The 20046-nt window shown below is 39.9% G+C and overlaps 1 protein-coding gene across 1 annotated transcript in view; it reads right to left on the reverse strand.

The window, feature by feature from the left end:
- Positions 1–17508: 17508 nt before the first annotated feature.
- snta1 (syntrophin, alpha 1) overlaps positions 17509–20046 on the reverse strand; it is a 39144-nt gene continuing 36606 nt past the window's right edge. The window contains exon 8 of the mRNA XM_069678214.1: positions 17509–19007. Within this exon, the coding sequence (XP_069534315.1) occupies positions 18915–19007 (93 nt within the window). The 3' untranslated portion in view covers positions 17509–18914. The remainder of the gene's footprint in view (positions 19008–20046) is intronic.

Raw genomic sequence — 20046 nt, forward strand, 5'->3', positions numbered from 1 at the left:
TAATACAAACGTAAGAGTTACTGACGCACAGACGTGCAGTTAAATAAGATAAAAGTGAATAAAGAGTTGGTTTGCTCTCAGTTTTGCTTCACACTGAATCGTACCACGTTAGCACAAAGCTAACATGGCAGTCTGCTGCTTTTAATGATCAGTTATAAAATGACAATATATGTTAATGTGTAACCTGTTTATAAAGATGGACGACACATCTCCGTCGACTCTCAAACCTCTGAGATGAGCGCTGACATCTTACGCTGCTGACATTCTTTGCAGCCACAGACTGAGCAGCAGAGATCGTCTGGTGGAGTCGCGGTATTGATGTCCCGCCCCTTCCACTAACCAAAACACACATATAACTTACCAAAAAAAAAACCTCAGAAAAAATCCAGTGCGTCGGCGTATTTAACAGCAGAGCAGCTTCTTGTGTTGGTCTGAGGTTAACGGTCACAGGTATGGAAACTTCAATGACAGTAGTGATTGTTTTAGTTACGTCTCCTCTCGCTGATCGTCCTCTACTCTGCTAATTGGATTTGTCAACAGAGCTGTCAATCATCCTTTTTATAGCATCAAATAACTAAAAGTAAACTTGTAAGAAAAATGAACACGTGGACATAAATCAGCATGATAAGAACTAACTATAATGACAGGAACCATGTTTGAAAATGTATTTGACGTGTATTTTGATTTTATAGTTTGACTCTGACACTGAATGTTAAGAAGCTCAAGGCCGAGGCTTCTTTAAGACAGGAGTGGGCGGAGCAGGAAGGAGTGTTTCAGATAATGGATCCAAAAATAACTTAAGTTAATTAATTTCCTTTGTATATTTATTTTTGTCTATATTTGCATTGCAAAGTACTGATTTATTCCCGTTTATCGTACAGAGGAAATCATCCATCCTGTACCTCATCCTTACTCCTGTGGCTCCTGGATCCCTGTGTTTAAATGTGCACACCAGCTAGCAGTTCGATGGTGCAGCAATAGTTATTCCAATTTGATTTACAAAAGCTAATAAAGTTATTTTTTTCACTGAAGCTATAATCACTATTATTGTTCTAGAATGCGTCATGCTCTTGAAGAGAACAGAGTTCTTCTCAGCTCTCAGAAGAAGCTTTCTAGCTTCTTTCTAACGTCACTGTTTGGAATCGCTCTCGTGACGTTTGTCCTTCAGCAGCTTTTCAACCGTTTTCAGAAAAAAGTCTCTAAAACTACTTCCTGTCCGGTAATTCCCTCCGGAGTCGGTGGAGACCAAAGACAGAGCGAAAAGAACGGTGAATGTTGGGCTTGAATAATAGTGTTCAGATACACAGCTTCATATGATAATCTTGTTGCTCCGTATCACAGCGTGTGTATAAAAAGATGGCCAACATGACAGCTCCCTAAAAAGCCAAACCCTCTCTGTCGCCCCCTGCTGACTGGCTGCAGTATAGCTCATAAAGCCCGCCTCCTCCATGTTACCAGATGGGACATGAGCCAAACTATAAAATCAAAATACACGTCAAATAAATGTTTCTGTCATTATAGTTAGTTCTTATCATGCTGATTTATGTGGTTTATTTCTAATTAGTTATTTGATGCTGTCAAAAGGATGATTGACAGGTCTGTTGACAAATCCGGCTCCTGCAGCCGATCTGTTCCGGATTAGCAGAGTGGAGGAGGAAGCTGTTCTGCTGTTAAACACGCCGACATGCGGGATCTTTGCTGGGGAGTTTTTGCGGTAAGTTAAGTGTCTGTTTTGGTTAGCGGAAGTTGCTACAGCTGCTCCACCCGCCGATCTCTGCTGAGACGCTGTGGCTCCAAATGCCGTCAACTTCGCAAGATGGCAGCGCCTGTCACGAGGGCTAGCTTGGCATCACTTTCATACAATGAGATTGTCCATCTATATATACAGTCATTGGTCTGTATCTGCTGTTTCAATGTCATGTGATGAATAAATTACTACTTATAATCTCCCCAAGTTGCCAAAAATAAGATATTGCAGGTTTAAGTTTAGAAAAATACAAATAATAAAATGTAAGAAATGAGCAAACAACATAAACAGAAATGAAAGCAGCTTTAAAACGTTTTGTACTCTGCAAAATCTCTGAACCACATTCAATCTAAAATTGACTCTTAATCTGTTCCAGCCAACAGAAGACGTTATGTTCAATACTCTAGTTTTGCATGTTTTAAATCACATTAAAATGGTTAATAAGAAGCAACATGTTTTCATGTTTTAAGAGGATTTGGCATCTGATTGTGTTCATATAATAATCTGTGATTACATGATGATCTTTCAGAGGTTTACAGCAGAGTCTTCAGCCTGACCAGGAAGTGAAAGTGCCGTGTGAACGGGCTGATAAGGCACTTTTGATCTTTATGGACACGTAAAAGTCGTGGTTAAGAGAGAGCATTAAGCAAATGGTGGCCGGAAGAGAGATTTGTTTGATAAGAAGAAAAGTTAAGTAAAGTCTCTCTCTCTCTTTGTGTCTCTCTGTCTCTCTCTCATTTGTCTGTGGGCAGCGCGGGGCAGGAGCCCACATCCCTGAAGAGAAACCACAGCGCTCACTGACTAAGAGGTAAAATAATAGTGCCTCACATGCATTTCTCCTTCTCAGCACTTCTTAAGTCTTGACTTGAAGTGGAGATGAGTCAGATTGAGAACCACACACACACACAAGTATTTTCTCATCACTCCTGCAGTGTGTGTGCGAACGTCTCTGCCCTCGATCACCTCACATGGAGCCACAGAAACGGGACCAGCCAGACGCCGTCATTTCAGATGTTTGTTAAACACCCCGGCTGCTCTATTTGAGCAACATCGCCCACACATGCTGCACCTTAGATCCTCCAATAATTGCATGTTGGAGAGAAATGGTTGTGTTAGTGTAACAAGGTTCTGCTCCAGATGTTTGGGATTAAAGGCTTGTTATGAAAATACAATATAGTTACTCAGGAAGTGAGGTATTCGCTCTGTCATGCACATGGCATGTAGCGCTGTTTAACTAGGCCTGAAGATGAGGTTGGGAAAGGATTCAGTGGAATATAGCGCAGCATGTTGGCATGTTGTGTAAGAGACAGTCCGAGCATCTGGTCGGTGAAAAAGGTCCATGTTGGTAAAAATCAGCACCACAGCAAGCAAGCTGTGAACATGCTGTGCCAGTATGCAGTGAACGTGACTTCATTTTCACCGACTCATTCTTTACTTTATTCTTTAACTTTTCAAAATGCAGTGAAAGTCAGAGTGACGTGATGCTGTTTGGACCCAGTGGTGCCGGTGACGCCCCTCTTATGGACCTGCCCCCTCCACAGTGACCAACCTTTGCTTTAAGGCTTTGAGGCTTTTATCTAAGACGGAGTCTGTTTTAACTGTTAGTGACTTTAAGCGAGTGAGACAGGCTTCTATCTAATGATCTTTATGTTGGCGTTAACCAGGCCTCCCCTTTACCTTACAGTTAGTTCAAATGCTTCTCGTTTCTTAGCAGGTACTCGTTAGAACACGTTACCCCCATCCTGGCCGCCCTCCCCTGGTTCCCTGTTCCTTTCTAACTCTTTAAACGGGCTAGCAGCTCCGTGCAGCTCTGACCTCTTGCATCTCTACACCCCCTCGAGGTCTTTGTGGTCTGCTGATAAGCTGCTAGTGGGCAGTTACTGCAGTGGCCCCCAAAATTGTGCAATGAGCTAATTACTGTATTTTTTATGGTTGACAGGCTTTTATGTGATTTATGTATTTTACAGTGTTCTTGTGTTTTTTATGTATTTTACTGGGTTTTTATTTCTGCTTTTTTAATTCACTGTGCAACACGTTTTTTTAAATGTGCTATATAAACAAAGTGGATTGGATTAAATGTATTCTTTAAATGATGCACTTTGAAACAGTATTAAACGGGGACGCTGGTTTAGCTCAGCAGTTAAATCGTCCCTTATACAAAGGGTACAGTCCTTTGCAGCGGCCCCGGGTTCAACTCCCACCCAGATGCCATCCTTGTCTCCACGCCTGTCTTCGACACTATCCGCTGTCCTGTGTCTCTCTCAATAAAGGCATATAAGGCCTTAAAAAAAGAGTATTAAATTAGTTAACAAACACGAATCCTTTAGGAAGCAGTAACTGAAATAAATATGTTTAACGGTCATTCAAAAATCTTTAGTGAGAGACGAAATCATAAGATGTTCCTTTTCTTTAATTCAGTGACAGCAACAAGGTAAAAATGCGATAAACTTCGGTGCTGAGAAAAAATATGTTTTACATGCATCTCCTACATGCTAAGAAAATGTTGTAGTGAGCAGCAGTGAGGTACTGACTAACACAGAGGAGCAGCTGTGAGGTCTTGAACAGTGCTTTATGAGCCTTTGACAGAGAGACTTAACCCCCTCCTGTACACCCAAACAAACTGATGGTAACCCTCCCCGAGGAAATAACTGCGTGTTATAACTGCTCTCTAACTATAGAAAAGATCACAGAACACATCATTTTAACACGACAACTCGGTAACATTGCAGGAATATTCAGCTACATTAAACTTTGGTCCATTGTCCCACAATTCCAAGCGGCTGTCCCGACACGCCCACCTGCCAGGATGCTACAGTATTTCGCACATGCAGTCTGTCGTGTGGTTAAGGAAAAAGAAGGAATATTGGTCCTTTAAAACACGTCATACGTTCCACATTTTATGAAAAAAGCAAAATCAACGTGCTCCAGAAACTGACAAACCATCTTACAGGAAGTCATGAGGGCTGCATAAAGGCTGTTATCTTACATGATCACAACTATCTCCCACAATCTCTTGTAGTCCTCTTCAGCAGAGTGTGCACTCTCAGTAAATGTGAACAAAGAAACCTCGCAGAAAAGTTTTGTATTTCATAGATAAAGAGCTAACAACATATTTATTAACTATGGTTGTTAGATTAGGTAACTCAACTCAGTCAATAAAAATCAGCTTAGATATCTTTTTCTTTTCCTCCTCTGAAAGATGATTACCACTGAAGGTTAGGAAACAGCAAAACCAGACTGCTAGCTACAACAGCTACACAAGCCTGACCCTGAACACTCGAGTCAGCATTTGCCTTTTCTTCTTTGACTTCACATGAACACTTTATGAAAGACTTAAAACTGAATTCCAAAGTTTAAGAGATTTACTTAAAATGTCCTCAAACTTAAATCACAACGGGTCGATTGTCCGTGACTCGAGTGGCTGATTTATTCTGCCTGTCCTTATCTCTTGAACACGGTCACCTTTATGGCAACTTAAGCATTCAAAGAATACCTAGCAAACATTATCGTTGGCTAGCACAATAGTGTTCCTAGCTAGCGGTAGTGTTACTTAAGCCCCGCACTGGTCAAATAACCCGCTAACACTCGGCTTTTTTACTTAATGGGAAAGGAACAGAGACAATCAGCATTTATAAGCAGGTCAACACGCTGAATTTAGGTGGGAAAGGGGGATTAGCTAACACTGTGTTAGCTAAGTAACACTACCGTTAGCTAGGGATTGTCCTTTCCAATCGTAACATGTAACACGATCAAACAGTATTCAATGCTGACATTAGTGGTTGTCTAACGGTAGCTAATGAGCTACTAAATATGTTGTTGTAACTTGATTATTGCCCGATGCAAATGTTTGCTATCCGTTGTCTTTGTAAGCTGTTGATCAATCTGGAAGCAGTAAAACGCAGTGCATCATTATATGGCTGATTTATTCTGTCTCTCTTTATCTCTGAAACGTGGTCACATTTATGGCAGCTTTTGGTAAACAATTCAAAACGTTGTCTAAGTAGTTGATTTATTTTAACTCTAAGGAAGTTAGCGACAACTAGCCTGTCTTGTTAAGCAGATGTGAACTGACACACGGCGTGCCATGCTTTAGTTTTTGTCTTCTTTTACCACTTACAGTGTTTATGTAGCTGCAGCATCCACAATAGTTTGTGCTTGTTTGCAATTCTATATTTCAAATCCAATATATTGTTCCATTTTAAAGCCCAATCACTCTCTATTTATGTCTGTGAGACGAAACGATTCTTTCTTCCCATGGGACATTTATTTTTGTCAGGAGCATCTGCATTCATTAGAATCAAAACACCACCGTCCTTTTCTCCCTCTCTGTCTCTCCTCTGAGTAATGATACTTTCTGTCACTCCAAAGTGTTTCAATCAGTCTGCCAGGTTTTAAAGAAATTGACTTAAAAGGTTTGGAGCAGGTGAAAAAAACAATATAGATTGAATTCTAACTTGGGATTCATTCAGAGGATCATCCCGGGCCAAATCGTTCACAGAGAGTTCCAGACTCTGACACGAAAACCCTGATGAAGCCTCGTGGTGACGATGTGCGGTTTAATAAATAAATATTTGTTCTCTGTGTTAACTTCATGTTACCCTGTTCTTTGTTTCTCGTTGCTGCAGAGGGGAAAGTTGTACCAGAATAACTTTTCCAACAAGCTGCCATGAAGTTGAGGCTGCAGCTCCACCTGAGTGTGAGACAGGTCAGGAGTTCATGTGCAGTGTGGCTCAGGGAAGTTTTCAGAGACTTCACACTCTTTTGAAGTATTCAAGAGAAAGACTGGAACTAAAATTCAACTGAACTGCATCTGGAGTTTCTGTGAGAACTTCAAGTGAAGATGCTAACCCCGCTGCTTTTATACATGACTAATTTGTGACAGCAAGCAAGCAGGAAATGTATCAACAATGTGAAAACCTTTGGGACGAACATACCTGCTTAGTCCTTAAAATGTATACGAGTGTTTTTTTAAAGATTAGTTTTTGGTCAATCTTGCCTTTTTTTGATGGGACAGCTGAAGAGAGGCAGGAAACACGTGGAGGAGAGAGTGGGGGGTGACATGCACCAAATGATAGCCTCAATATATGGGGCGCCTGCTCCACCAACTGAGCTAAACCAGCACCCCATGAGATTTGAATCAGAATCCGCTTTATTGGCCAAGTATGCGGGCACGTGCAAGGAATTTGACGGGTTTTCTTTGGAGTGTTTGAAACATAATATTAAACAAAGTGCGTCCTAAAGCAGCGGCTCTCAGCTGGTCTCGCCTCAGGACCCACCACCACCTCCTTGATGACAAATCGTAATCCAAATTCCTAATAAGAAATTGAAACCTGTCAAATTTATTAAATGAAAAATGGTGCAGTTTGGACCTGAGGTGGAACAAAACATCACAGTATGTAAACTTCACAAAACATCACAGTATAATAGTCAAGTGGCCAGCAGGTGGCGCTGCATCAGAGGAAACTTTTCCCCTCTTCAATTCATTTAATTAGCCGCCTTTTTTCAACAGAAATAATCTAAAAAAGCGCAAAATAAATGAAACTACTGTCGGCTCATCAAGTTTCAAGAATGTAAATGTGACTAAAGCCCGGATTACCCAATCAGTTGACAACCACTGTGATAAAGCATTCAGCGCTTCACCATCAAAATGAAACTTCTGGTGTTCAGACCCGGAGCGAAACACATTTAGCATGCCGCACAATACAAAGCAAATGCTTCATCTTCAGTGAAAAAGAGGTTGCGTAATGCGGTCCTCACCAAAATGTATTTGTTACTTAATTATTTTTTATTTAATTTATAGGACAGCTGAAGACTGACAAGAAGCACGGGGAGAAGACAGTGGGGCATAACATGCGTAAAGGGGCGAGGGCGGGAGTCAGACCTGCTGCCACTGCGTCTCAGACTGTAGCCTATAAGGGGCGACTGCTCCCGAACGAGCTAAACCGGCTCCCCATCTATTACTTGATTCACGCTGTTGGTTGTTCTTTACTCCTCCCCTTTTTTGTGAAGAATTCTCTCATTAGCTGTAAATAGAGGATATTTGATTATTGATCACTTCAGTGAGCTTATTTACCCGAGTAATGCAGGGTGAAAAATTACTTCGGTTTTGGTCTAAACTCATGAAATTTAAGGCCATACGAGCGGCTCTTTGAGGCCTTCTTATGAAGAGTAGTGCTAAATGTTAACTCCTGTACGCTAGAAGTTCAATCTCCAAAAACCTGTTGATTACTTCCTTTTACTCTCTGATACAGTGTTATATAAAGGTAACATGCTAATACGTGGTCAGCCCAGAACCTTCGTCACTGATCTATTGGACTTTAATCTGAACCGTTAATTGACATTATAAACGCTGCAGTTCAATCATTCATTCCTAACTTTAATTGCATTTGTCATCCGTGAGCCCGTAATGACTTAAATCCTGTTTTCTTCTCACACCCACGTTCACGCAGCTCGCGGCCTCTTCTCTCGCCGCTTGTCAGCCTCAGATAATAAACACAGGAGAACATCCTGGAAGAAAAGGCTCATTCTAATACGTTTCTTTTAACAAACGGATTATCAAATTAATGAAAACTGCTCAATAAGTGCTGCAGTGAGGAATGCTTCCCACCTAATTGAATTAGGGTTTTCGTTTCTGTGATTTCTCTGTTTGTTTTTGGCAGCTGCCATCTGTTTGCCTGGGACCAGCTCTATTAATAAGCTATTCAGATTGAGATGGGGCTTTATTCCAGCAACTGTTTCTCACCTCCTCTCTCTCTCTCTCTCTCTCTCTCTTCCCTTTTCTCGCTGCCTCGCTCGCTCAAATAATTGTCATGGAAATCATCAGAGGTGCCAAACCACAAACAAAAGAAAGAGCTTTAACATACACCTGAGCCAAAAAGAACAGAACTGTAGTCTAATTACGATGGGAACAATTAAGACTGCGCATATTTATTGACAGGGGACTTCACACAGGAGCATATGCTCATGAATACAGAGAATTGAAGGCAGAATAAAATGGGGGGCTGGTGTTGGTGTTGGATCTGCGTGTCTATATGATGGTGTTGTTCTGAAAAAAAGAAATGTTAACCCTTAAAAATATGTTTGGCAATGAAATGATGCGGCTTTGTTTGGCAAATGACAGACTTTTATTGTGGTTTCATTATCAACCATTGTTTTATGGACTCATTTTGTTAAATGTTTTCGTGTAACACCTCATTTAAAGCAACATTTCTATTTCAGTATATTCACACAGCTGCATCTCCCCCTGGACGAGAAGCTTAAATGCTGTCATAATGCTGTTCCGCTGTATTTTAAATAATTTACACGTGCAATCGGACAAACATTATCATTTCACTGCTTCTCAATTGGTTTAACAACTGAAAAGACAACAGATAGTAAAAATCGGGTCATATTTCAAGGTACAACAACATGTTTTATAACTAATTTGCAGCTAACATCAGCATTCAAGCAATACCTAGCTAACATTACTGTTGGCTACCACATGACAGTAAGCTAACTAGCATTTAGGAATTTACCTTATCAAACAGTATTGTTAGCTAGGAAGTGGTTGAATGCTAACATTAGCCGTTGTTTAACAGTAGCTAGTTGTTTACAAATATGTTGTTTTAACTTGATAATTGCCCCGCAAATTTTACTAGTTTTTACAGCTGTGGATCAATCTGGAAGCAGTAAAATGCTATATGTTTTTTAGGTTCCATAGATTTATTAGCCACCTGAAACACAGCAGTACAACATTAAAACATTATCTGATAACCAAGAAAAATGTTAATGTTTTACTGCTGTATTCTAGGTTTTCAAATTATGTAAACATGGAATCCGATAAATTGCTAACACGTCACTACTTCTCATTTGATACAGAGAAGACAATGGAGAGTAAAAAACATTGTAGAATTCATATGAACCAGACAGATAAGTCACAGCAGCTAATGTTAGCATTCAAGCAATACCTAGCTAACATTACTGTTGGCTAGCACACGACAGTTGGCTAACTAACATAAGCAAGGAAATTACCTTTCCAATCGTAATGTCTAACACTATCAAAGAGTATTGTTAGCTAGGAAGTGGTTGAATGCTAACATTAGCTGTTGTTTAACAGTAGCTAGTTGGTTACAAATATATTGCTTTAACTTGATATTTGCCGGATGTCCGCGCAAATCTTTACTGTACATTGTTCTCTTCAGCTGTGGATCAATCTGGAAGCAGTGAAATGATATATTTTTTAGGTTCCATAGAGTTATTAGCCACCTGAAACACAGCAGTGCAACATTAAAACATTATCTGTGCTTACCACGATTAACATGATAACCGAGAAAAATGTTTGTTAATGTTTTACAGCTGTATTCTAGGTTTTCAAGTTATTTAAACGTGTTGTTGACGTTTCACTACTTCTCATTTGATAGAGGAAGACATTGGACAGTAAAAAATGGATCATATTTCAAGGTAGAACATTTTAGAACTCATTTGCACCAGACAGATAAGTTACAGCAGCTAACGTACCTAGCAAACATGACTGTCGGCTAGCACGTGACAGTTAGCTAGGAATTTACCTTTCCAATCATAATGTTTAACACTATCAAACAGTATTGTTAGCTAGGAAGGGGGTTGAATGCTAACAGTAGCGGTTGTCTAACGATAGATATTGAGCGATTAAATATGTTGTTATGCCTTGAAACTTGCCTGATGTCCTCGCACATTTTTACTACACGTTTTTTTTCAGCTGTGAGCAATCTGGAGGCAGTAACATTATATTTTAGGTTCCATAGATTTATTAGTTTTGTGAACCTGAAACACAGCAATTGCCTACAACATTAGCCTATAATTTCAGCTTCCCACCATTAACATGATAACAGAGAAAAATTGCCGCCATTTGAATGTGATGAATTGGTTCTAATAAGAAAAAAGAACTTAAGTGTGCTTGTTGTCACCAGCCTCGAATAATAACCCCCTTCTTTCTCTCTCTCTCTCTTTTTTTACCCCTCTGTTGACAGCAACAGTCTCCCTTTCAATGCTCCAAGAACAAGGAATTCCAATCTGGGCTTTGCTCAGTATTCTGATCACACACCTCTCTCCTCCAGTAATACAAGTCTACTTTAAAATTCATAACTACATTTGGAAAGAATAAAAGGCTGCCCTGATGGAATATTTCCAAGGAGCTTACTTGAGCGAAAATACAATTCGCTTTGGCATATTTAATAACCCTAACCTGCTCTTTAAGACATACAGTAGTAATAACAATATTAAAAAAAATACTGGTGGCTGAAAAAAAAGAAATGGAAGCTGTGCCTCAGCATGAAATGAGCACCTATAATTCCTGCCTCTAGGAGGAGGATGAGAGAGAGAGAAAGGAAGGAAAAAAAGGGTAAAATGAAGGAGACAAAAGATGGAGAGAAGCCTTGTCAAAGTTAGAAACAGTCAGCTCAGCTCTCCTCTCATTTTCTGCCTCCCTCTCTTCTTCTTCTTCTTCTTCTGCCTCGGAGGCAGTTTGAATTGAATCAAACAACCCAGATTGATTAAGCTTGGATGAATGACTTTCCAATGACACAGGATTCAGCTTCAGCCCCAGCCCCATCCCTCTGTACATATTTGACATGGTTATTGAGGAGTTGATTTGAAAGTGATTGCGCAGTTGTTTCCTTTGGATTCTGTACAAGGTTGGAACCAAGACTAAATGTTGTCGCCATTGCACGGTTCCTTGAAAGTGCCTGTTTGATTCCTGTTGAATCCTGCTTTGATTCGAATGCCTCTCAGGAAGAAAAGCACAATGAATGAGCGAGTGTGAGAAAATAGATAACATGCTCTTCCAATTGGAATATGAATTGCTCAGCTCGAGCCTTAGTATTAATCTCTTGCCCTCTTTCCTCTCTCCAGTCCTTTTGTGTTAAGAGGGAGAGAAAAGAGAGAGCGAGGGAGAGAGAGAAAACAAGAAATAGAGGATTGAATATTGTGGGATGTCCTGCTCTAAATTAGGTCAGGACCAATCAAAGCTTAAATGCTCTCTCTCTCTCTCTCTCTCTCTTGCTGTAGTTCTTCAGTATGGAGACACAGAGACCCCTACTGTTTCTAGTGTACATAAAGACCTGTCAGACCTGAACTGTTCTGTCCTTCCTCAGTACTCTACTGCCATCTGTCTGTCATAATGCACACTGCAGGACGTGATGCTCCAGAGCCCACAGTGGTCTGCAGTAATGTGCAGTATACAGTTTGTAGTAATCCTTATTTGATAATAGTAATTGACAAGACAGCAGCTGAAAGAGTTCCTAAAATAAGATGGAAAGCTTCATATAATTTACATGTTAACAGTGGGCGTCTTCTTCTTAAGGTCTTAACACTCTAAAGGATAAGTCTTCTATTTATCTGGTCTTCTATCTTAAATCCTTTATGTAAAATGTATCTTAACGGTGAACTGAGGCTGTTTAATGTGTCAATAACTGTCAGTTTCCTATAAATTCTTATGAATGCTCTAAGTGGGCATGCATCCATACATTTCATTTACCCCTATCTCGAGATAATGAGATAAATAAGTCCAGATCTCGAAAAAGCGATCGGAAATTACTCAACGGAAAACAGAGTTGTCATGAGTTAATCCTGTAATGTTATGTTTTTGATTTGTATTTCATTGTTCAGAGCATTTCCTGTTTTATTTTGGAGTTCAGCCCATGTATGACTTGTCTTCTTTAACTTCCTGCCTTTGTGTGTTTTCCCGCTTGTTTGATTATGTACCCTGCTATTATTGTTTTCACTACTATACTACTATATACTACATACTACCTACTGCATACTACATACTACATGCAATATACTGCATACTGCATAATGCATACTATATACTACATACTACATACTACATACTGCATACTACATACTATATACTACATACTACATGCTTTATACTGCATACTGCATACTACATACTGCATACTACATACTATATACTACATACTATATACTACATGCTTTATACTGCAAACTGCATACAGCATAATGCATACTAAATACTACATACTTTATACTACATACTAGATACTGCACACTGCATAAAGCAGATTATATACTACATACTGCATACTGCATACTACATACTATATACTGCACACTGCGTAATGCAGACTATATACTACATACTACATACTATATACTATATACCATACACTACATACTATATATTACATACTACATACTATATACTAAGGATGCATGTCCGCTTTGGGCTTCCATAATAATCAAAGCAAACTGCAACAACCTAAATGTTGTGCTTGCAAATGTATATAACGACACTCCAGCTCTGATCTCAGGTGCACCAATCCAAGAGTTTGTCAAAAAGGTGTAAATGCTGAGTTTCTGCATCCATACTCAATGTTCTGATTATGCACAGCGTCTATAGAAGCCTGCCGATCTCTACAGTGTGATGATTCAATCAGAGCAACGAGCTGTTATAATGACAGCCCTGATGATAATAGTTGCTGAAGCCTGTCATGATGGCTTTGCAAAGGAAGTGATGGAGACAGTAACCACAATATACAAGTAGTGATTTTGGTCATGTGACAGAAGTGATGCCCCCTCGATGGAGCTCTAATGGAGGAATAATTAAGTGTTAAATGAAGGCTTATGCCATCTTAGAACATTTCATTCATTATCTCCAATAAATGGACAAAATGAGTAGGGGTAAAAAATTAATCATTGTCACATTTGATAAAGGATTTGGTACAATTAAACATGAAAATAGAACTAAAAACTGTTTTAGTCAGTAAAACTTTCCTTACTATGTAACCTCACACAGGGCTATTTTAGTCATAAAGCATAAAGTCTTATGGGAAAGTCTACAGGATGAAATGAGAGGGAGCAGAGGCACACTATTTTTCTTGACGATACAGAAGCTGCAGTTTTCTCATAATAAATAAATAAATGTCTCAGCATTTAATCTGCAGCAAAAACAACTCACACACAGCAGTGCTGAGAGTGGACTATGGATTTATTGGGGTTAGGGCAAGGGTAATGTTTAGGTGTGGGACAAGGGTTACAGTTAGAGTTTGGGCGAGGGTTTAGGGTTTAGGGTTGAGTATAGGGTTTAGGGCTTAGAGCTTAGGGTTTAGGGTTTAGGGCTTAGGGCTTAGGGTTTAGGGTTTAAAGTTAAGGTTTAGGGCTTAGGGTTGAGTATAGGATTTAGGGTTTAGGGCTAGGGCTTAGGGTTTAGGGTTTAGGGTTTAAAGCTAGGGTTTAGGGCTAGGGTTTAGGGTTTAAAGTTAGGGTTTAGGGCTAGGGTTTAGGGTTACGGGTTTAAAGCTAGGGTTACGGGTTACGGGCTTAGGGTTTAAAGCTAGGGTTTAGGGTTTAGGGCTAGGGTTTAGGATTTAGGGTTTAGGGTTTAGGGTTTAGGGTTTAGGGCTAGGGTTTAGGGTTTAGGGTTTAGGGCTAGGGCTTAGGGCTTAGGGTTTAGGGCTAGGGTTTAGGGCTGAGGGTTTAAAGCTAGGGTTTAAAGCTAGGGTTTAGGGTTTAGGGCTAGGGTTTAGGATTTAGGGTTTAGGGTTTAGGGCTAGGGTTTAGGGTTTAGGGTTTAAAGCTAGGGTTTAGGGTTTCGGGCTTAGGGTTTAAGGCTAGGGCTAGGGCTTAGAGCTTAGGGGTAGGGTTTAGAGTTTAAGGCTAGGGTTGGGTTTAGGGTAAGGGTTGGATTAAGACTTGGGTTTGGGAAAGGACTGACTGACCCTGGCTGGGAGTTGGATGCCCTGGCCTGGGGGTGTGCCAAGGGTTGGGCCTCATCACCTGATTGTTAGGCTAGTAAAACCAGTAAAAGATGAACCTATCATAAACCAGACACAAAAAACAGATGTATGGAAGTGTAATAATTCTGAATGGAAATATACAACATGAAGCTGGTGAAGGAATGTAGGTTTACTGGAAAGATTTGTACACTCAGTGAGTTTCTGCTTCGTGCTTTAGGACCTTCCTAGGCTGTGATTGGAGGGCCACGGGCAAGAGTGGTCCTGGTAAGTACATCTATAAGCTTTTTTTGTTCAATATTTAGTTATCTTGAATATTTACTCCGCATTATCGTGCTACAAATTATTGATTTGCCTAATAAGAATAAATAAAATTAGGTAAAAACATCACACAAATGACAGTGTAGACCTCTATAGTCTTCATAGTCCTTTGTGCACTCCATATTAAGTCTTTTCTTTTATTTATTTAAAGCTAATATTTACACAATAATCCTAGTTTTTGGAGATATTCAAACAAAGATTATTTTGTGCTATTTATAGACTGAAAAGCATCTGTTAGGGTTAACCCTAACCCTAACAGATGCTTTTCAGTCTTATTCAGAGACAATATTCCTTCTCTTTATAAGTACTAATGTTTGTTCTCCAGTCTTTCACACAGAAGCAGGGGTTCCAGTGCAACATTTGCTCTCAGCCCCTCCGCTTACCAACATCATATTTTCTGACAATCTTCCCCCCTTCCTCCCCCCACCTAAGTGCCCGTCCATTTTTGTTAATCAAAATATATTCACATAATCGCCTCCTCCTCTCCAGTCGATCTAAGCGGCCGATTGGCAATTTCTGTGGAAGAGAGATGGATGCAACCAATCTGAACGCTCCCTGCCGTTACCATGGTGACATCTCAACAAGAGAGAGCTGAACGAGGGAGGGGAGGGGGGAGAAAGGAGAGAGACGATATGATCAAATAGGAACACTCCATTCTGATTTGATAGGCTCATATATACAACTCACAGTTTGTTATGACCAGACTCTCCAGCTTCTATTTGTTCAGGCACACACACACATGCAAATGTATGTGTGTCTAAAAAGCATATGCACACTCACACACGCTCACACTTTACACAGTAACAAGCAGCATCTGTGCCTCGCTGATAACTCAGCCTCATGGCAGTAAAAGCATATAAGAGGGGGCTGTTTGCGTGCTCCTTTTACAATGGCCAGCAGCAGGCCTAACTGTCTCCATCACACACCCCGCTGACTTAAGCAGCTCATCATCAACATCTCTGCTCGGCCCGTTCTACAGATCTGTTCGGACTTAATAAAACTGTCAGACCACCAACTGGGCCTGTTAAATACAGACTGTGTGAGGGCGAGAGCCGCTGTCTGAGGCAGTGGCTCGTTAAAAACCACGAGATGTCACGTTAAGACCTGCAGCTGGATATGAGAAGTACATTAGGACTGACTGAGGAGGACTTTACACAACTGTTTGCATTAGATAGATACATACATAGATTGATTCCAATATAGATTTCCATGTTAGGCTGAAGTGCATCATTTCTCTACAAAGGCGTTTCAAGCTGTTCTAATGGATTTCTTTGGCCACTAGATGGCAGTGCAGAACAAGCTGACGACACGTTGACCTTATATGGTAGATTTGGCAACATGTAAGCAATCACTGCCTATTTACTTACCCAGCTGTATTTTGTACAAAAACTTAACCATCCACAGTAAGTGAAGGTGTACATAGTGTTTATACACCAACCGGCCACTTCATTAGGTACATGTGAAAAATCTAAGCTGTCATCGAGGTGTTTTAATTCACTGATTATTATTGTATTTTATTATTATCTTTTTGTCTTGATTTTTTATAATCTATCACTTGTTTACTTTGAGCTGTTGTAACAAGTGAATTTCCCCCAATGAGGGATCAATAAAGTCTATCTTATCAACAGAAACAGACTTTTATCGACCAAATGTTTTATTATTATTATTGTTCAGTATTTATGTCTTCTTTGGGATCTCCACAAAGATCTCTTAAACTCGTTAAATGCTCTGATAGCTTCACTAACCTGCTGTTCTGCAGTGAGCAGCTGGCGTACGGTTTGTTTAGTAGATACATTTTTTTAATAAAAAAAAAGATGCCTTCTCCTGATGGAAAGAAGACTTGAAGGGGTTAACAGAAAAAGTTAAATTGTGAAACTAAAACAAATGGCTGAAAGATGCTAAAATGCTCTTTGGAGCATGAAGAAGAAGTAAGGAGAAAGCTTCCACATTACACATTTTATAAAACAAAAATTAATATATATCAAGTGCAGCTAATATATACATATACATATATATATATATATATATGGATATTAGAGATGCACGATATATCAGCACGTTATCGGTATCTGCAGATTAGGCCTTTAAAATGACATATTGGCATAGGCCGATATGTCATTTTTCTGCCGATATTTTCCGCCGATAAAACAACACTTTAATTCTGCCTAAAGGCTCGATGATTCCCTACAAAAGCTTGACGTAATGCTACGACAATAACTCGACGCGAGTGTGCACACTGCGTGCACCACGCCTCTTCCGTCAGGCGTGAAGAAGGGTGTGAGACGTCTGCGGCAGTTTTTCAAAGTTATGAAACATACAGCAGCAACATGTTAAAAAGCTCTGTATTATGTTATCTCTGCATCTGTCAGTGGGCCACTACAATAAGAGTAGGCATGATATCAACTCCACTACAGGGAGACTTGATGTTCTCTGCAGTGAGGTGGAAAAAACGTGTGTAATTTATCGGTATTGAAAGCGGCAAAAAGGGTTGGAAAGTATCAGCATATCGGCAAAAGATCCAATATCGTGCATCCCTAATATACATCACTTCTGGACTGGGGACGCCTTCGAATACTTCAGGAGGAGCTGGACATCGTTGCTTGGGAGACGGACATCTGGGTCCCAAGAAATAAAAGTGCCATTCATGAGGAATCAATAAAGCACCTGAAAAGTCGATTATAAAAGTTAACAAAGTTTATTACATGTTTATATACAAACAACCCTGCAAGGCACACCTTTGTTTAAATAAGAATATACAATACATCTTTTTTTTTTTTCTTGAAAGCAAACGTGGTTTAGTTTTGAAATATATATTAATACAAGTCTGTTTAGTGTTGGACACAGAGAGAGAGAGAGAGCGAGAGAGAGAGGGAGAGAGAGAGAGAGAGACAGAGAGAGAGAGAGGGAGAGAGAGACAGAGAGAGAGAGAGAGAGGGAGAGCGAGAGAGAGGGAGAGAGAGAGAGAGAGAGAGAGAGAAGGCCCCAAGCTCAATCAGACAAAAGGGAGGAAAAAAACCGTTATGATGTAAACAACTCAACATTGTTAAAACTAACAGATTTAAATGTTCAGTTTGGTGCTTTGTGATTTCGCCTGCTTGTCCTCCGTCGTGACTGATTGTTGAAGTACAGTCAGAAACACTTTAAAGAGCTACGCTGTGTATTTCTGCACACAGCAGGCGCTTTCAGCAAACTGTCTTATATCAGTACGTGATTATAGAACAGCCTTTGTCTCCGTGATTTACAAACGTTCGTATTTAGCATGAGCTCTCTCTCTCTCGTTAGAACATAAGAAGTTTTGATCTTGTTTCCTGGTTATGCCTAAAGTCAGTTCATAAAGGCCTTTTTAATATTAGTCACCTTCTTTGTTAGGCGATGGATTACGACCACGCTTAAAACACTGAGAGGAAAAAGTAAAAGTTTTCAGCTATAATAAAAATATATATGATTTGGCATTTTGTAGTTGTTAGCGTTAGCGTTAACTTCCTCCAGGTAAATGGACCTTATGCATCAAAGCACATGTGTAGCTCTTTACTGTACATTTGTCAGTACAGGCTATTGATCAGTCCTGTCAGCCTGTCACTCCGCTGACGCTGCCTTTACAAAAGTTTTAGTCTGTCCAACATCAATCAGGACATCTGTGACACAACTTTTGTTGTGACGGCTCGCATAAAGAAAAGATTGAAGGATGAAAGGATGCTCGTGACAAAGGCCTGCAGTGACTCATGAAACAAAACAAACTAAACAAAGGGGCAAAAAAACAAGAAATTATCGGGACTTCAAGCTTAGAAACCTTAAGATGCAGGCTGTCGTATTCACACAGTTTGCCATCATTAAGTGTCATGACCTACCGTCACAGATTTCACAGCTTTCAGATCCCTTTAATGGCTGCTGACTTGTGCCATCTGTAAAAACCCTCTTTAACTACAAGTTCAACAAAGGTCCATCAGTGTTGCAATTTTCTCTTCATTCCCTTAAAAGCAGCAGGAGGTGCCTGATCACAGGCGGTAACCTTAGAGAAGAGATGGGATAAGTCAGCATCTGTTCCTCGGCCACATCCTCTGCTGTTTCAGAGTCTTCTGGGCTGTGTTTCTTTGAATATTCCTATCGGTGACGCTCTGGATGGGCGGCTTTTATCATGCCAGGAGGCCCAGCCGCTTGACCTTAGCAGACAGGAAGGAGTGGATGATGAAGACGATGGTCTTGGGGCAGGAGTGAAGGTCCAGCTGCTGAAAGACGAGGAGTTTGAAAGTGAGCACAAGTCAGAATGAGTTCAACTGTATTTCCACTTTAATACATTAAATCAAACTTTAGTTAGTGAAAAATTACAGAACAAAAAATAAACAAAAGTGCAACATGTCATTTTCATGTGAGTTCAAACAGGTATTAAGTATACTTTGAATTCTGTTAAAGTTACAGGACTGATGATTTTAACATTAAACAAAGGTCGCCACTTTGGGCTTTTTCTTGAGCTTTCAGTCACATGTAACGGTCTTCATCAGTGAAGGTACTTCATACAGCTGCGGAAAGAATCAAGAGACTCCCCCAAATGTTCCTTAAATCAGCATCTCTCTCTTCACGTCATGTCCAGCCCAATCCAGATCTGAAGCCCCCTACATATACATACAACTTCAACAAGAAGTGAAAATCCAAAGAAGAAGAAACAAACTCGCCGCTCAGATGAAGCAAACAGTCAGAAAAGGAAAGCGAGGAAAATCAAGAAAGACAAAGGGAGCCAGCTGTAGACGTCTGTTTAAACTGGGAAGAGTACACTTTTAATTATTGCCTGTGGGAGGCACTCAAGAGCACAACAGTTGAAATCTTCGAGATTGTATCTTTAAGGATGAACATGAATTTAAACATCTTTTTTGCATCTTTTGGTTTTCTTAACCAGCTGTTTTTTCTGAAATTTAAGACCTAAATGAGAATATTTTAATTGGAAATTAAACATGTTTTTTTATAGTAGAACAAAAGTTAATTTGACACAAACACAAACCTATAAATAGTAAAGTAAAAACATTTGCAGTGGCCTCTTATTTTTTCTGGAGCTGTATTTGTCACAAAGCTCGACTCGGTGAAGAAGGCTCAGGGTCGGCCATGTCTTTGACAAAGTCCGTCTCCTGATGAAGATCATAGATGTGATTGAAAGCTGTGTATGAAATCTTTGAATGGATTTTGTATTAAAACTAACAGGTGAAAATAACATCTAATTATACTTTTGTTTGTAGAACTATTTGGAACAAAACACCAGCAGCATTATGATAGCGG

Source organism: Semicossyphus pulcher, unplaced genomic scaffold (assembly GCF_022749685.1).
Source record: "Semicossyphus pulcher isolate SPU_LCO1_2020_fin unplaced genomic scaffold, fSemPul1.0.p SCAF_3, whole genome shotgun sequence".
Lineage (NCBI taxonomy): Eukaryota > Metazoa > Chordata > Actinopteri > Labriformes > Labridae > Semicossyphus > Semicossyphus pulcher.